The 19,218-nt window shown below is 37.9% G+C and overlaps 1 protein-coding gene across 1 annotated transcript; it reads left to right on the forward strand.

The window, feature by feature from the left end:
• Positions 1-96: 96 nt before the first annotated feature.
• On the forward strand, positions 97-16,094 carry EIF1AX (eukaryotic translation initiation factor 1A X-linked). The gene is made up of 7 exons (XM_057718274.1): positions 97-330; positions 6,449-6,532; positions 8,506-8,609; positions 9,677-9,727; positions 11,900-11,981; positions 13,413-13,504; positions 15,991-16,094. Exons 1-7 carry the CDS (start codon positions 315-317, stop codon positions 15,994-15,996), a joined length of 435 nt encoding a protein of 144 aa, XP_057574257.1. The 5' UTR covers positions 97-314; the 3' UTR covers positions 15,997-16,094.
• Positions 16,095-19,218: the final 3,124 nt, after the last annotated feature.

Consider the following 19,218-nt stretch of genomic DNA (forward strand, 5'->3'; position numbering starts at 1 on the left):
TCTAACAATAGTCAGTCGGCCACGCCTACGCCGTAGGGCCGGGGTGGTGGGGGGGGGGCGGAGGCGGGCCCTGCAGGCATTGGGAGGCGGGGAAAAACGACGCAAGCGGCCGCGACGCCATTTGCTGTGGCCCAGCGTGGGTGCAGGCGGATCTCAGAAGAACTCGGTCGCTAGACTCTCCCGCGCACGCGACCCGATCTCCCGCGCCTGCTTCGTGTCGCTCTGTCCCACGCGTCGCCCCTCGGAGGAGTCGTCGCCGCCGCCGCCGCCACCCAGATAGGAGTCGGAGACGCAGCAAGGCCGTTGTCACCGCCATGCCTAAGAATAAAGGTAATGCCGCCGGCTCATCGGGACCACGACTCCTCTCGGCATGGTCTCCTCGGCTCTGCACGAGGCCTGCGGATCGCCTAGGCCGCAGTGACCTTCCTCTCCGCCCTGCCTGCACGCAGCTGGGCGATCCGGACGCGATTCTGGGCTCGGGAGAGGAGCTGGGAAGTTCCTCCTGTCTTCTAGTTTGGTCACACTGGGGTGGAGCCGACGCCATTTTTGTAGGGCCTCCTGCGGGAGAACGTGTGCTTCTGCTCCAGATTCGCGCCAGACTGACCCCGGCATTATAGGGACCTGTAGAGAGACCTTCCCCGGGGCGGCCTGGGCTTCGCAAATGGGCGCCTTTGGCCTTCCCGGCAGTACTTAACTTTCAAAGGGTGATGTCTGTTTTAAGTGGCCATCAGGTACTCATGCTTGGAACTCTTTATGGACAGTTGTTGGGTATTGTTGAGACTGCTCCCCCTCCCTTGTAAATAGTGGATGAAATCATGTTGCATTAAGCTTTCTCTTTAGAGGTTTACTCTTCCCCGTCCTTTTACGGGGTTTTCTTTTTTCCCAGAACACCCGTTCCGTATTTAGCCAAGTTTTCTACTTTTGCTCCAGGTCAGCATATATTGTGATGGGAGTAAAGACCTTTAAGTTCCTTCCGTTCTTAGGCTAAACATTCACAAACTATCAGATTTGAGGATAATTTTATTTGGAATTTGCAGAATGGAAGGTCTGATCTAGGTAAAAGCAGAACAGTCCTAAAGAAATTCTTTTTTTAAGACATGAAAGTGTTTCTTTTTAAGTATTCTTACAATTTCTCAAAGGAAATTGTGGAATTAGAAACAGGGGAAACGTATTTCCTACAGGAGAGGCGCCTATTTCACAACCCATAAGTTTCCTTTGATTAGTCATCTTTTGAGACCCCTGCGTGACGGGCTATTCTGTTCTCTTTTTTACTTTACAGCTGGCTCCAAGGATTCTACCTCATTTCCTCTTTGTAGCTGTCACTACTCTTTTTATTCCTTGGGGTATTTGGTTGCGGTTCTGTGCGAGATTTGGTGCAGTTCTCTCAGGGCACTAAGTCATGGTTTTCTTGTAACCTACATAATCTTTTATCCCCCCTGCGATGGTAACTGGATCCCTTCAATAGGTAGCTTATTTTCACCTGTATTTCTAGTGATGAGATTTCCAATTTCCTCACTAGACTGTAACTTCTAAAGGGCAGTAGTAGTATCTGTCTCAATCACATTGGGTTGCTATCACTTGACACTTAATAGATATTCAACTAATAATTGTTGGATTAAGTCACCTCCCTTCTGTTGGCTCCACCCTTAGGTGAATAATAGGTTCTCCTTTGGTTCCAAGGGGACTGAATTACATTAAATCACCTGTAGTTTACTGGCCTCCTTTAAAGTTCGTTTCATTACATGGCAGTAAAATAGGGAAGGGGATGATCAGGGTATGGTCTGGTAAATTGACAAGCAATGAATCATTCTTTTATAAATAACACTTGAGGCATACAAAAAAATATATAAACAATGCAGTGAACGCCTGGGAATCAATCCATTGCTCTGAACCTGAGAATCACAACACAGATTCAGTTAAAGCCCTGTGTATTCCCCTCCCTAATCCCCTTCTGCTCTCTTCATCTCTTCCAGGAGGTAACCACCATCCCGAATTTGGTGTTTATCATTCCTATACTTGTAAAACCAATCTGTTATCTTTAGTTGTTATCTTACTTAGAGGAACAGTACTTTTCAAGACTCCTGAATTTTATGAGATGCAGTTTACTAATGTGAAATAAATTCATGTTTATTTTTCTGTTTTTGTTCATTGGAAAGGCCAGAAGCCTTGTGAACAGACTCTTAGTGATGTTTACACATGTAAGGGTATAAGTTGCCACTAACTGTGTTGAATGACTTGCTTTGGACTGATTCTTACCAGCTTATTTCCTCTAGAATTCTCTTGATTCTATCAGTTTATTACCTCAGGAGAAAAGGTATCCTTGGGCCCACTTATGAAGAGCAATTGAGGTACGGTGCTCCCACACTTTAAAGAAGTTACTGCTTTTAATTTTAAAATCACCACTCCTTTAGGAATGTGTGGACTACTCTGGACCGATAGATTCAAAGAATTTTCCAACTAAGTATGTAACTCAGTAAACAAAGTAGGTGTGATACTTGCCCTAATGGAGCTTTCACTCTGCTTTGAAGATCTGGCATGGTTGGTAGCTTGAAGCAGAGGTTACTTTTCTCTTTCTTAGGAGATGAGCTCTGAGGACTCTGGGTGAGTCAGGACATTGTAGAGGCCTGCCTAACATAGCACAGAACATTGTGAGACTGTCCCCAGGACAGAGTAAGTGCACAGGATTCAAGAAGTTAAGGGGACTTCCCTGGTGGTGTGGCAGACTCCATGCCCCCCATGCAGGGGGCCCAGGTTCCATCCCTGGTCAGGGAACTAGATCCCACAGGCTGCAGCTAAAGATCCCGCACTCGGCACACAAAGATCCCGTGTCCCTCAACTAAGACGGGGCACAGCCAAACAAAGAAACAAATAAATAAATATTTTTTTAAAAAGAAGTTAAGAGTCTGTCTTTGTAGTGGCCAAGTACACGTTCTTTATTCTGTTTGGGCTGTGAACCTGTTTTTGCTGCTTCCGGGCTCTTCCTGTGAGTCCCTTAGTATCACTACCACTTAAAGCCTTTCTCCTGTCTTTTGGAAATGGCTGTCAATGTGGTTTAGGTTCTAGAATGGGAACACAATGCTGTGGAGAGATTCCCTAACCGTGGGGGCCAGGAACAAAAAAGGATTAGGTTGGATTTGGTCATCCCCACTCACTAATGGTAAGTGCATTACGTCTCTGAGCTTCAATAAACTCACTGGTAAACTGGGCATAAATGACTGTTATTACCTCATAGGGTGATTGTGAGAAGTAAATGGGTGGCATTATTGCATACTGGTTAAGAGCATAGTCACTGGGGTGGTGCTGCCTGATTCAGATCCCAGCTCTCACTTCATTCTCTCTTGTGAAATAGACAAAATAGTGCCTATCTCATAGGCATAAGCTTGTTAAGGGCAAGTTATTTACTGGAACAGTGAGAAGTCTGCTTGGATTGATGTATAAGGAAATTGAAGAGAAGTATTAAGAGGTAGATTGCTGTCATGCTTATAGATTGAAAGGTTTATATTCTTTAAAGTAGTTACGTTACCACTAACAGAAATAAAGATGTTTGGTAAGGACCAACTTTGTAAAAGAAAGTAATTTGAGTTTTGAGTGAGATTTGAATGCCGGTAGCCCATTCACTGGCATGTGCTGAGCCTCACATTAGAAATAAGAGACCAATGCTTAATAGTAGGGTGAGATGTAAAATTACTGGCATAGAAGTGATAGGTGAGAGTAATTTTTCCTTAGAAAGTGGGTAAGCATAAGGTGAGGATTTGGACTTAAGCTCCAAAGGGATAGGCATAGTGAAGGGGGAGGGGTGATGAAAGGAGAAGAATGGTGCAAGTGGCCCTTTAAAAGTCAGAAAAAGAGTTGAGAAATGATCGGCAGTGTCATTATTTAAAGTATGGAAAAAGGGGGGGAAGAGTACAGATTTTTAAGGCCACCAGTAGATAGAGGAATTCTAGAATCCTACGTGGTAGAAAGCATGTAGAGGCACTTGAATCTTCTGTTCTAGCTCCCTCGTTTTACAGAGGCTGGAACTGATCCTGAGAAGTTTTGTGAAACTCCATGTATTCTTTATTCCTCCCTCCACATCTGGTCACAGTTCCCTTGTTCCCATCTCAAGAATATTCCTCTTATTTGTCCCTTCCTCGTCATGGTCAGGCTAGGTGTGTTTCAGTCTGTGTGTAATAAAGACAGTGACCTTCTTACCAGTTTTTGCACCCAGAGAATCATGTCACACCTCTGCTTTTTGTGGAAGTATAAGACTTTTGAATAGTAAAATTCAGGATTCGATTCAAGTTTCAAAAAGTGTAGAGTGAAATCTCTTTCCTAAATGTATCCTCTTGCCAATGAGTTCTCCTCAGTGGCAGTCATTGTTAACTTTCTGGTACGTGCCCTTCCAGAGATAACTTTATCTATAAGCAAGTATGAATATGAATTTCCCTTTCTTACACAATGGTAGCTTTATACTCTTCTTCACCTGGCTTTATTTATTTTTAAACTTACATTATGAAGAATTTTGAACATATACAAAAGTAGACTAGTATAACGAACCTCCGTGTACTCAACTCCTGGCCTCAGACATCAATTATCAGCTAAACTTGCAGCATCCACACCAAATCAGGGTCCAGATATGGGCTACACATTGTCATAGGTTGATTTCTTTTAAATCTTTTCTAATCTGTAGGTTCCTCATCCATCTGTGGGGGTTTTTTCTTCATAAGGTATCTATGAAAGGAAACATTGTCTTATGGATTTGTCCCCATGCGCCACCCCCCCCCAAATCTGGATTTTGTTGATTGCATCCCTAGTGTACCTTACTTTTTACTGTTTTTTAATAGACTCTTTTAGAGCAGTTTTAGGTTTATATGAAAATGAGCAGAAATTACAGAGTTTCAACTCCCACCCTCCCAGTTTCCTCTATTATTAACATCTTACATGAGCCACTATAGATAGTCTGTGGTTTACATTAAGGTTCCTTCTTTGTGTTGTATGTTGTGTGCGTTTTGACAAATATATAGTGACCTGTGTCCACCATCATAGTATCATACTGCCTTAGAAATCCAGGTGTTGTTCACCTATTTACCTGTTCTTCCTCCCCCCCCAACTGGCAACTACTGATCTTTTTACTGTCTCCATAGTTTTGCCTTTTTAAATATGTTACATTGTTGCAATCATACTATTCAGCCTTTACAAATTGGCTTCCTTCCCTTAGCAATATACATTTAAGGTTTCTCCTTGTCCTTTGGAGGCTTGATAGCTCATTTCTTTTTATTGCTGAATAGCTTTCCATTGTATGGAAGTACCACAGTTTATCCCTTCACCTAGTGAAGGACATCTTGGTTGCTTCCAGGTTCAGGCAATTAGTACCTTGCTTTTTTTTTTTTTAGAGTATAACAGCAATTATACAGTTTAATGTAGTCATCCAAATTAATGCAAAAAGAAGAGGCATTTAGAAGCCACATACTCCAAATGCCAACACAGTGATTCCATTATATCTCTACCAGTGGTCACAATATTGCAAACGCTTGTAATTTTTTTATGATAAAAACATTTTTATCTTAACAATAAATTCAAAATAAATCAAATAATCATAGTCTTTAATATTGGAATATTTTGATCTTGGTAAACATTAGAAATTAAAGACATATATTTACAGAATTTCTAAGACAGTTAATTCCTTTCTTATGTCAGCTTTCTCTAGAAGTACCTTGCTTTTTAACTTGCTTGGTGTATCCTACAGCTGTAGGATAAAATATGTACTCTCAGGTTTGCCAGGCTTGTTGCTCTCCCTCTACTGCCACAAAAATCAGTGTGTCCCATTCGAGAAGCTAAAACTTTACCCCCACCCCCGGCCCAGTTATCTTCTGTTTGCACACAGACCTTTCGTGTCAGGGAGCAGGTACAAGAGAGATCCCATTTTACAAAATTTCTCACGATCCATTGTATATATCCCACCTTGGCCCGTGTGGGCCACTGTAGGAGGAGTGCACTGAGTAGTGTACTCAACCAAGTAGTCATTATGTTTATGATATCTCCTTTTGGTTTGTATTTTATGTCAGTGATATCCCAAAAGGAATTTCCAAGAAGGGTACGGAAGTGACCGTATGTATATGTTTAATAAGATTGGAGATACGTGACCAAATTAGGTGAATTTTTAAATTTAAGTCATTTTTTTTTCAGGTTTTTGTTTTGTTGTTTGAAGTATGGTTGATTTATGACTATATTAGTTTCGGGTTACGTTGTAGCAATTCAATACTTTTATGGATTATACTCCATTTAAAGTTATAAAATACTGACAGTATTCCCTGTGCTGTACAATGTATCCGTGTAGCTTATTTATTTTACACATAATAGTTTGTAATCTTATAATTTAGGTGGTTTTTAAAGAATATGTTGTAAGCCTTAGTTTAATTTCTTTTTCTGTTTTGCAGATAATTAATGTCTTTTTCCTTAAAACCATTAGGTAAAGGAGGTAAAAATAGACGCAGAGGTAAGAATGAGAATGAATCTGAAAAGAGAGAGCTGGTGTTCAAAGAAGATGGACAAGGTAAGCATTTCCATAAGTTAGGTTTCAGTAATAATTTCCTCTTTTAAATAAGGATTTTCAGTTTCTAAACATAAAAGAGATACTGCTCATAATCCTGAGCAAACAATCCCATGTCCCTTTTTGCTCTGCTCCATTTCTCATCCTCCACACTTCTCCAGAGCCTTTCTTTTGGTAGTTATTTCTTGGTATACTCAGCATGCATTGAAGATTGATGGCATTTCTGTAAATATGTATGTTTCACTGTTTTACATGAACACTCATGTTATAACTAAGAATGAATTGAACAGTTCAGAGGGAATTAAGCCTCAAAAGCTATGGTTGACAATTCCGTGGCTTAGTAGACTTTTTTTGATAGTGAATGGTGCTACATAGTATGTTCAGCAGACCATGGGTATTTGAGGAGTGAATCCGAGGCCTTTCCCTTACTTCTTCAGTGGTACTGGCATGTAATTTCATAAAATATAATAAAATGAAACTGAACAATTGACCTGACCTTTTCAAGCCAATTTAGATTTTGTAATTGCCAGATACATAATACTAGTTTCCCATGTTTTTATTTTGAGTAATTTCAAACTTTCAGAAAAGTTGCAGTATAAGTACCATGAATTCCCTTAAACCCTTCCATCTGTGAGTGTGTGTGTGTGCGCGCGCGCGCGCATGCACCTGTGTTTCCTGAACCATTTGGAAGTTCATTGCAGACATCGTGATACTTTTCCCTTACTACTTCATCACGTGTCTCCTAAGAAGTATATTGTCTCACATAACTGCAATAGGATTATCACATTCAGTTATTTTGATGTGAATATATTATTTATCTAATATATGTTCCATATTTAATTTTTTCTAGCTATCCCAGTAATTTCCAGCAGTTTTTAACAAAGAACTTTTTCTGATTCTTTTTATAGAACTCGGTGGCTTTGTTCATGCTGTGAATATATAACCCACTAAAGATGAGACATGTCTAGCTAAAATACCCTTTTATTTCTTATAATTGGTCATTCTTGCCTCCTTTAGCAGTTGACTTTATTTTGACTGCCATTACTTTTTCATGTTTTTCCCTCACTCTGAAAGAGAGGCCGCCTTTGAATTGACCAACCATGTTGAGGCCCTAGGTGGGTGCTAGGTTCACTGTAGTCTGAGTAACTCACTTCCACTTGTCAACACCACAGTTGAGCCTTTCAAAGTTATGTTTCAGTGTATTTACAAATAGGTGGGTATCCTCTTTGGGGATCAGTCTTACAACTTGAGTAAACTAAAGGTTCTGAAGTGACCCCACCCCCCACTTCATGTCTGCTCTCATTTAATGACAGAAGAGACAGCCCGTGTGCAAGCCAATGCTCTTAAGCTCAGTTTTTCAAGTGGCAGTGAAGCAGGATGGCTTCCTGGATACCCTTTTGGAAAGATTTTTGATTAAAAGTTTGGCATTTTTCCTGGAAACATCTTTCTGGCTTTACAAAAACTTTAAAATAATCACTAAGATATTCTAATTTAACAAAGACATGAATAACATTTAAGCTGCTTTTATTTGCCAGTGTAACATAATTTGTGTTGTGGTTAGCCTCTAAAGGCTAACTCTCCTCTGAGGGAAAGGAGATCTAAAATTGGGCGAGGATCCAAAGTGCGAGATTGATGAGGTACGTTGTAGTGTACATTTTGGGACAAGCCACTTTTGATCTCCAGAAGTAGCGCATACAGTCATGAAGACAGTGGTCAGTCTACTTACTTCAAAATTAGTAGATAATTAAAATACTTCTGACAGCAGATGCAGCTTGTCATAGAAATGGCTCTACAGTCTTGGTTCTTGCTCTGCCGTTAGCTAGCTTGGTGTTTATCACTCCCTTGTACTTATTTTACTGCATATACTTCTTTCTAACCAACATACTTGTATGTTCTAATCAATTTTATGTGGACTTTTAAGTTGCTTTTATCAAAAATAAGCAATATCCTATACCTTTTACTTTTCCCTCCTCCAGAGTATGCTCAAGTAATCAAAATGTTGGGAAACGGACGGTTAGAAGCGATGTGTTTTGATGGTGTAAAGAGGTTATGTCACATCCGAGGGAAATTGAGAAAAAAGGTAGGTATGGAGACTTGTTTTACTTTAATATAAAATTAATGGTTAAGGGGGAAAAATGGCTGTAAGGTTTTTATGGGCCAAGGACCTCGTTTTTCTAAGTTCCCAAAAGATTTCAGTAGAGCAGTGATTTACCTCGAAGTCAAAATAGCAAGATCTTTGATGGTAATCTTATATAGGAATCTATTTAAAGACTCTTTTGCATCACCTGTATTGTGTTCCTGCCCAAAATGATTAACCTGAATCTAATTATGAGGAAACAAGAAGTCCAAATTGAGGGACACACTGCAAAACAAATGGCCTGACTCTTAGTACGTACAATGTTAGCGTCATCAAAGGGGAAAAGAAGCTGGGAGGGCAATTTCAATGTAAAGGAGGTTAAAGAGATTCAATGGTTAAATGCAGTAGGTGGCCCTTGTTTGGGTTCTGGTTTGAGGGTGGGGGAAATGGCTGTAAGGAATGTTAAGAAAATCTGAATATGAATTAAGGTAAATAAGTGTTGTATTGTTGTTAAATTTCCTGAATTGAGATCAAGAATGGGCTGCCTTGGAAAGTAGCAATTAATTTCTCATCAGGGTAGGTGTTCAGGCACAGTTATTGATCAGGTTGGTTAAAAGTCCCTCCAACCCTGACTTTATGATTTTTTTGAAATTTGGCTTGTTAATGCTTCTGTTACCAAACTAAAGGGATTTTGTTTCCCATGTGTATTGGGGTGGGTAGAAGGGAGGGAGGGAGAGAAAACCACATTCCTAATTTACTAGTCTCATATGTAATAACCACTTGAAGTGGTTCAGTATTAAAAATCCCTTAATTTCTAAACTAATCATTGGTCCTCTGGAATTATCAAACTGTCAAGTAGTTAAATAAGATTGATATTTTTCTAATATCCCAAATTACAGAAAATTTGAAACTGGCTCAGCTGCTGACTGTAGTTTTTTTTCCGAATTCTGAATATAGATACTTTACCCATGGTTGGGTGAATAGTGTGTATATTTTGTGGGAAGACTGACTTAGTGTTGCTCTTAGTTGATTATTTTTATTTTAAATGTAACCTGCTGTGACTTTTATAGGTCTGGATAAATACCTCAGACATCATATTGGTTGGTCTGCGGGACTACCAGGTAAAAACAAAATTAAAATTGTCATTGTTTATTCGCTTGAATTTGATGAACAGTTAATGTTTAGAACATAAATCACAAGCACATTTGACCAGTTTCGGGGCAGTATGCTGCTCATCATTGTGTCAACGAACATTTCTTAAGAGCCAGTTCTGTCATAGGCATTGTGCTAGGTATCCCAGGAATCATGGTTCCCAAATGCCAGTCTGTGGAGTCCGCATTTTCACTATAGAAGAGTCACAGACAGTGAATTTTTCATGAAGCTGAATAATCCTTTTTCCCTTTTTTTTTTTCTTTTTTCTTTTTCCCTTTTTGATATTTAAAAAGTTCCCCCCCTTTTTTTTTTGGAATGAGGAATACTGTATTGTGGTAGTGTTGTTAGTGTTCTTAGTTGGCAAGATAAAAATGTAATTTTATGTTGGACTGCCTGCTCCACCCTCCCCCCCCCTTTTTTTAATGTGTGCATCTTGAAATCAAAATCTGGAAGCCATTACTCTAGGGGACACAGCTGAATGAGTTAAGCTGCCATCTCACAAAATGCTCATGGCCTGGTAGTGAAGAGGATACGACAGGCACACAAGTAATTACAGTACAAACCATGGTAAAAGTATGTGCTCTAAATTTAGGTGAGCACTTAGGAAAGGAAATGGTAGTTGCCCTTCATGGTCTCAACCTGGAGACTCTACTCATTATGGGTCTGTGAAATCCATTTGGTTTCCACCTATTGGAACTCATCACCATGTATTTATTTACATTTTGAGTGATAGTGTTTCTACTTATAACTTCAATTGTACTTTAATTTTTTTAAAATACATGTTCTGGAATAAAGAATTAAAATCTTTAAATCAGTGGTTCTCAACTGTGGGTGATTATTTTCCTCCAGGGGACATTTGGCAGTGTCTGGAGACCTTTCTGGTTTTCACAACTGGGGGTAGGGGGCAGTGCTGCTGGCAACTAGTTGGTAGAGACCAGGGGTGATGCTAAACACCCTGCGATGCATAGGACAATCCCTACAACAAAGAATTATATGGCCCAAAGTATCAACAGTGCTGAGGTTGAGACAGCCTGCTTTAAACTCATACCATTTTAATGTCCACTTTCTTCTTTTGATCTTAAAGATAATCCCAGAAGTAGGAAGAATTAGTTCCCTGTTTGACAGATAAGGAAATCAAGGTTCTGAAAGGTGTAACATTCATGCTATAAAATGAAAGCCACAATAAGCTTTCTGATTATTAATCTCCCATGATCCTTCTTTTATGCCCCTGCCGCTTAAAGGATGGTACAGGGACCAGTAGCATCACTAGCTTTTGGCAGCTTGTTAGAAACTCAGATTCTTGGACCTCACCCCAGGCCTCCTAAATCAGAATGTGAGTTTTAACCAGAATCCCCTTGGACTTCTGTACACATTACCGTTTAGGAAGTGCTGGTCTGAATCACACCATTCTTGGATCTCTGATCACTTTCGTTGCCTTTCTTTGGACCTGCTTTCAGGTCCAAAGAATTTTTTGAAGTTGAAACAATCAGCCTCAACCCTTTTTTTTCCTTAACTGAGTCAGATTCTTTTCAGATGGGGAAGTGTGAACATTCTGAAGCATTAGTTTTCAGTGGGACACTTGCATCACAAATACCCATATCTTTTACAAATACACACCCATGGGCTTCACGCCACATCTCCTAATTTATCTATCATCAGGAGGTGTAAAACCACAGGAGATTCTGATGGATTTGTACCCTAAGAACCACTGATATATGGAAAGGTGTAATAATTGCCTTAGGTCATTACACCAGTCTCAGTTTTTGAATTAGAGTATTTAATCACCTGTAAATTATGGTCCCAGGGAATTTTTGCATTTCAAAAGACTGCCAATCAAAGGGTAACTATAAATAATCTAAAAGATTGGGTCTGTACAGTTCTGTTCTTATTGAAGTGAAATCTATAAATATCTTCTGTAAGCTTGTTGATCATTATTCATTTATGCATGCAAGCTTCTTTATACTGGGTTAAACCCAAGGATGTTTTTCAGAGAGTAGGAGAAAACTGTATATTTTTAGAAAAAGAAGAGTTTATAACACAACAGTGAGATTTAATTTTTTATCCAGTTTGAAACTAATTAATGAAATAATGGATAATATTTTGGCATGATCATTTGTAAACGTTATTTGTCTGTTTTTAAGGATAATAAAGCTGATGTAATTTTAAAATACAATGCAGATGAAGCAAGAAGTCTGAAGGCATATGGCGAACTTCCAGAACATGGTAATGTCTGTTATATTAACCTGTTATATGGTGTTATAACCTGGTGGTATTTGGATGATGGAATTTTGGTAGAATTTTGTGGATTTTGCATATTTCTGTGTTTATGTGATTCATTCCAAGTATGCCTGCCTGTACTTTGCAATACTAGACACCTTAAGAAAAAAGTAACTGGGATTCTGTTCCTTAGACGTATACTTTTGGTGAGGAGTTATCCTTTATAAGCTCTAGACTTCTGCATAATGCCAGTCAAAGGAATAAATTTATTGTAGTATTTACTTGAAAATTCCTTTCTGAAGGATTGTCAGTATTCATCTACTTTAAATGTGAAGCGGGACTTCCCTGGTGGCGCATTGGTTAAGAATCTGCCTGCCAATGCAGGGGACATGGGTTTGAGCTGTGGTCCGGGAAGATCCCACATGCCACAGAGCAACCAAGCCCGTGCACCACAACTACTGAGCCCAAGTGCCTAGAGCCCGTGCTCCACAATAAGAGAAGCCACCGCAATGAAGAGTAGCCCCCACTTGCCACAACTAGAGAAAGCCTGCATGCAGCAACAAAGACCCAAGGCAGCCCAAAAATAAATAAATAAAATACATACATACATACATACATACATACATACATACATACATAAATAAAATTATTTTTTTTAATGTGAGGCAAGGATAGTAATTAGGTACTGTTGTCCATTTTTATTAAAAAGTCAGTTTTCAGTTATCTTATCCTAGTGTCATAGTAGTCCATAAGATTTTATTAAATCAACGTTCTTTGTTTCTCCCCGCAGTACAAAAGTAATGTGTTCTTAATGCATAAAACTTAAATAAATTTCTCATGACCTCGTCAAAGGGGCAGTGACTTTACATACTATTTTGTAAGCCTACATTTTTCACTTGGCCGTTACTCTTACTTTTTGGATCTGTTGCATATTATCAAGAAAACTATAATTTTACTTGCACATGAACATCGTGCTGAAATTATTTACTTGGCACTTCCTGGTTCATTTTCATTATTTAGGGATAAGCACGATTTGACCAGATTTTTCGGACTGATGAGTTTATCTGATGATTTGTGGCTTGTTAACATGTGCTCAAACCTTTTTTGAAGTGTATCTGGAAGTTGTAATAGCTTTAGAATTTGTGTAATTAGAGCCTGCCTCACTAAAAATACCTTTGTGAACAAAAGAAAATTATTTCTATCTTGACTTAGAGATTTTGTTGTGTAAAATACTGTTCTATATACTAAGGTTGTTAGGTAGAAGTTAAGAGGATCTTTTTGGTAATGAAACTTAGATTAAATTAAAAGTTTGACTTGTAAGAGTCTCCTTTTACAGTTCAACATTTGATATCCGACCACTTCTTTTAGTGGGCAATTTATTCATTTTATTAACATTTTGGTTGTGTTATATGAGTATATTTGTTATTGTTTCTTTAGCTAAAATCAATGAAACTGATACCTTTGGTCCTGGAGATGATGATGAAATCCAGTTTGATGACATTGGAGACGATGATGAAGACATTGACGATGTAAGTAGATGCGCCTTGCATTTTTCAACTTTTTTGCTAGTCATACTGTTTATACTTTGAGAATTTTATAATCTTTTTCAATATTTATTCTTGAAAAGGTCAATATTTGCTTTGGCAATATGAATGCTGGGCATTGGAATCTTGTTTAAACTGAGTGTCTAGAGAAATAGCTATTAAGAAATTTAGCAGACAATTGTGAGAAATACAAGATTTTATCAAAGAAATAGGCCTTCTCTTTTTTTTATTGAGATATAGTTGTACAATATTATATGTTACAAGTGTACAATATAGTGATTCACAAATTTTAAAGGTTATACTCTATTTATAGTTATTATGATTGGCTATGTTCCCTGTGTTGTACAAACATATCTTCTCTTAATTGAAACACTAATATGTTAGAAGAACAATCTTGTCTGAACCAGTTTGATATGAAGCATTGGAATTACGACATAACATTAAAAGCCCTGTTAAAGGGAATTCCCTGATGGTCCAGTGGTTAGACCTTGGCGCTTTCACTGTGCTGACCCGGGTTCAATCCCTGGTTGGGGAAATAAGATCCCATGAGCCATGCTGCGTGACCACAAAACGAACAAACAAACCAAAAAAGCCACGTTAAAATTGAGGCCTTTTGCCAATTGCATTATTTTATCTGTTGGATATGCACTGTTGGCAAATTCTTGGTTTGGAGTTGGTGTGTTTATTTTGAAGAAAATGCATTCTTTTTTCTCACAATAAAGCAGTAATGCTGACAAGAATAAATGCCTTTGGGATGGGGAGGGTGGGGGGGAGTCGAGGGAGGGAGGGAATATGGGGATGTGTGTATAAAAACAGTTGATTGAACTTGGTATACCCCCCAAAAAATAATAAATAAATAAATAAAATTAATTAAAAAAATAAAACTAGGCCAACAATTGGTGAAAGATTAAGAAAAAAAAGAATAAATGCCTTATTGCCCTTCTGCTGTTAAAATATTTAAATGAAATTCAAACTTAGTTTTTGGCAATGTAAATCTATTTAATAATTGGGGTGGTGTTATAAGTTACTCTTAAATCTGGGTTGGGCTCTTTTTAACCCGCTTTAAATAAAAATGTAGTTCAAAACTATCTGTGTATATAAATATAAAAATAATAATGTTTGATTTGATTCAAAGGTAAAATTTTAGTACACTTAGAGTAGTTGTTCCTGACCAGGATTGTTTGTGCAACAGAATTACCAGAGCCTTTCAAAAATACAAAGGCTGGGAATTCCCTGGTGGTCCAGTGGTTAGGACTCTGCACTTTCACTGCTAAGGGCCTGGGTTCGCTCCCTGGTCAGGGAACTAAGATCCCACAGCTGCATGGTGGGGGGTGGACGGGGACGGGGACCCAAATGCTGGTCTTGGAGAAGTCTGAGTTAGGTGATAAAGATTCTATAATTAACATATATCTATACTTGGTTTATCACATATCTATACCTTTATTCATCCGTCAGTTCATCTTCTATTTTAATGTATCCCCAAACCATTTAGGACACACCATGAATTAAAATTTGAGTACACATCCCCAGTATGTATTTGCATTTATGAATTTTTAAACATACAGTACTGTATTTTAAAGAATAGCCTAAAATAGAAAAATGACAAAGGATAAAAAATAAATCCATCATTCTATTTTTAATGTTACCTCCCTTTGGAAAGCCCTGAGCCAGAGGATTCTCGTGACTAAACTGTTAATGATACTTAGACAGTAGATTTATCGATGATCTTCTGTGACAAGAACCTGACATGGAGCTATTGTGTTATAGATTAAGGGGTGATCCCAACATTCTGACAGCTTAGCTGGGGTAGAAGGGCTTTTTAGGAAATTAAGAACCTAGTCAGAGAACACACCTGAATGTGAAGCCACATACACAGAGGTGATAGGGTGAGGATCTAGATAAGGTTAAGCTTTTCTAAGAAAAATATTTCTCAGTTTGTGCCAATCCTTCCTCAGAACTGGGTCCAGCAGGCTGGCAGTGAGGGATGCTAAAGACAGTAGTTATTAAAGGAATTTGAGTTAGTTTTTTGTAAGGGTCGCTTTGTTTACCACCTGAGAACCCTACTTCTTCCTTAAGGTGTTACTCCAAGTGGTTTATATGTGTTCTAGCCTTCACTCCTAAAACCAGGTTGACAAGGAGAAGAATTTGCTATCACACTTGTACATTTTAAGAAGTAACACTCCCTGTGTCTGCTCCCACCCCCAAAATAAGTTTCTAATCATTAGCACAAAAGGAAGGAGACATTAAACTTTATTGAGGATATTCTGCATAACGTATAACATTCTGAAGGATGTTATAAAGATTCACTGGAAGCAGACCAGAATTGAGAAAAGCCTAGTGTACAGAATTTCCTCTTCAGACTGGATTTGTTTCCCAGCTAGCCTAAGGGGGGTGCATGTATCCCTTACATGTGGTTGACTGTTGGAATATAAAAATTCTTTTGGTTGATCTGATGTTCTTTTTCCTTCCAGATCTAAAGCGATCTCAACCTTTCACATTCCACTTTCTCTGAGGATTGTTCAACAGTTTGGATTTTGGCTGTGACCTGTTAAAGAAGATTAAAATTTCATTAGCATGAGTGCAGTTTGCTAAAGCAGACTGATTTGTTTCTAAGGTATTTCTTTAAAAACTGGTAATGCTGAATTCTCTTAAATGAAATGTTAAGCCCACTTTGTTCTTTTGATGTATTGGAGTTTATGGGTAAAAGACCACATCTACTCTTTTTAAAAAGAGAAAAAAATGCATTACTGCCTTCCCCAATTTGACCATTTCCAGTAAGTAAATGGATGTTTTGAATAAACCATTTGCCATCCACTCATTATGAATTATAATTAAGCCCTAGTTTTGACTAGCCTGTTGATTGTGCTGTGAGTTTTTGTATATTCCAGTTACCTAGATGTTCCCATGAGATTTTGGTACAGTCTAAGGGAGGCAGGAATTTGCATTTGAAGTCAAAAACGATTGCTCTGTTTTTCATATTTAAGTAGCATGTAGCTATTTTTATTCTAATCTTGATATCATATACATTCTTTTCATGATCTTATTTTGCCGCTGTAAACATAGCAACAGAAAAGGCGTTTCTAAAATGCAGTTTAGAACCTGGGTTTTAATAGCAATTTTGAATTTGTAAAGTTGGTAGTTGAAGAAACCAAACACTAGGTGGCTCCCATTTATCTTAACATTGAAGATAATGATAGAGTTGTCAACTTTTTTTTTAACTTACTGTGCATAGGAAATTTCCCAAATAACAAAAGATTGTTTTGATCATATGCTTGTATGTAGAGTATTTTTGCAGAACAAAAAGATTATGTTCAAAGTGTCATTTTATTTTCAGAAGTCATATACATGTAAGCTACAATTTTGAGTGCTTTATAAACACTTAAAGTATGTGTAAATGAAAATTTAATTTCATAACAGCTTGTACAAATTAAGCCTTTTGAAAAGTATCCCTGAGCTGGGGAAAGAACAGGGGATAGCAACTTAATGAAAAGATGGTCTCCAATTTCTAAATGGAAGAGCTATACAATGGAGAAATATAATAAAGACAGTGTCATGCTGCAGAGTATATTATACCATTACTTTGTGTTTAGGATGTATTTTATTGTGTGTACACGTTTTTTCCTTGTATTTGGAATTTAGATTTACCCTTTGTTACTTGGTTTTTCATTGTCAACTCTAGTAAGATGAAATTAAGGGCAGGCTAGTTAGACCTCACTAGCAACATTGAAATCGTATGCAACTGTAAAAGAAATCCTTCACGTAGCTTGTGAAGCTTTTATTCTACTGGTCTCCAGAGAACTCTTCAGTGATGAAAAGTAATACATAGGGGAAGTAAACCTTTACATGGCTTCAGAAAACAAGCACGGCTTTTTTTTTTTTTTAATAAGCACATCTTTGATCTCATGCATAGTATAATTTCCTCTCCTAAGTGTGCAAAGTCTGGAATAAAAATCTGAGGTACTATAAAACATTATTAAATCAAAGAACAGAAACTAAGAGTGGACAATTGCAGTTCATGTTTCTTACTCTGGAGTTCCTGAACACTTAACCTAGTTGGAATGCATCTGAATCCATGGGCTGGTCTTTAATACTTGTAAGGAACCAGCCTTGAAGAATTGACTTAGTGATCATCTTCATTGGTAGTCTAAACCTCCTAAGATATTTAGGTTTCTGTACATAAAAGTGTTTTGCTAAATTTGTGGTATATGTAGATCTTTCCTCCACATTATTTTACTGAGGATATTTTGACTCTGCATCTGTGCTACAGTTCATGGTAGGGGTGGTGCAACTCAAAATTAGTTTTTCTACTTAACCTCCTCTAACATATGGTTTGTCCAAAGATTCTTTTAAAATTACAACTATGACCCCAATTCATGTGTTTGCAAGTGAGTTTTTTTCCTTGCCTAAGTAGTAACAGCCCAATCTGGTGCTGTTACACCCTAGAAAATCTCAGCTCATAATGATTAAAATAATTGGGGTAACTTGTAGTTCATATGCAACACTACTTGGAGGAATTACTTTACTAACTTGTCTTTAATGTGGAAATTCGTTTCATTGATTTGATTACATTTCAAATGAGGAATGGAAGTGGTTCTTAAGGAAAAAAAAAATTTTGTTGTTAAACTATTTGATTCCTATAATACAATGCTATAAGGTGTGCCCTGAAAGAAAATAAAGTATTTGAAATCCAAGGATAACGATTCTTACTGCTAAGAGTTTATAGTAGTTATTACTAATGAGTTTGGTAAGCCTGAAGTTTTCACGCAGTGCTTATTCCTCTTGCAGTTAGAGTATAAATAAGTTGTATTACTAAGGTGGCTACATAACCAAACCAAGTGTTTGTGTAAAAAAAGACTTGCCAAGATTTAATTGTTTGACTGTTGAATCTTTCTTGAACATGCAGCCTCTCAAAGACACCACCTCTTAAGGAGCCTGAAAACTATGCATGATGAAAATTCTTATTTTTATTAAGGAGTGGCCATTGGTTTACTCACCACATCTGTGGAATCATGGCTATAAATATAGTTGCTTACAAAACTCCTTGTGACTTGTAGTTTAACTTAATCTCATCTATCTTGTGTAAATATTAAATTATAGGATGTTGTGTAACATCTTTAATAGATACAAACTGCTGTCATTATTGACTTCGGAGCAAGTGAGTAATTAAATAGGTAAAAGAAGCATGTTTCAAATAAAACACCTAGCTGGATTTATACTTTATTTGTATTGTGTACAGATTTAACAACATCCGGTATTAACTGTGGCTTGACAGTGAAATGAAAGTAAGTTCTTTATGTTATGTGACTGTCATAAAGATTAAAAAGATTTTTGTATCGGTATGAGATGTTTAGATCTCTATCCTGCTTAGTAAGGAGAAGCTTCATTTATACAGTTTGGACTCCCATGAACTTTTACATACCACTTTTTTAATTTACCTTAAACTACCATCCTTGCTTTTTTCTTCCTATTTAGAAAAGAACAAAATCTGAGTTAAGTCTTACTCTTAAGTGTGATAAGACCCTAGCCCCTCAGGTATAGGGTGAACCGAGGAATTTGGAGAGTGTGTTGGACTGTGTCTTCTCTTCGCTCCACAACCGCCTAAGTGCTTAGGAGGCAGTGTGATGAGGAGTGAAGAGCATGGCTCTGGGGTCAGGCAGCCTGTGCCCCAACCCCCACTCGCCCTTTACCTGCAGGTGACC

Source organism: Hippopotamus amphibius, chromosome X (assembly GCF_030028045.1).
Source record: "Hippopotamus amphibius kiboko isolate mHipAmp2 chromosome X, mHipAmp2.hap2, whole genome shotgun sequence".
NCBI lineage: Eukaryota > Metazoa > Chordata > Mammalia > Artiodactyla > Hippopotamidae > Hippopotamus > Hippopotamus amphibius.

Coding starts and splice junctions, on each gene's coding strand:
- EIF1AX (XM_057718274.1), top strand. Junction 6,533..8,505: donor GTTCAAAGAAGATGGACAAG/GTAAGCATTTCC, acceptor TCCCTCCTCCAG/AGTATGCTCAAGTAATCAAA. Junction 9,728..11,899: donor TTGGTCTGCGGGACTACCAG/GTAAAAACAAAA, acceptor TCTGTTTTTAAG/GATAATAAAGCTGATGTAAT.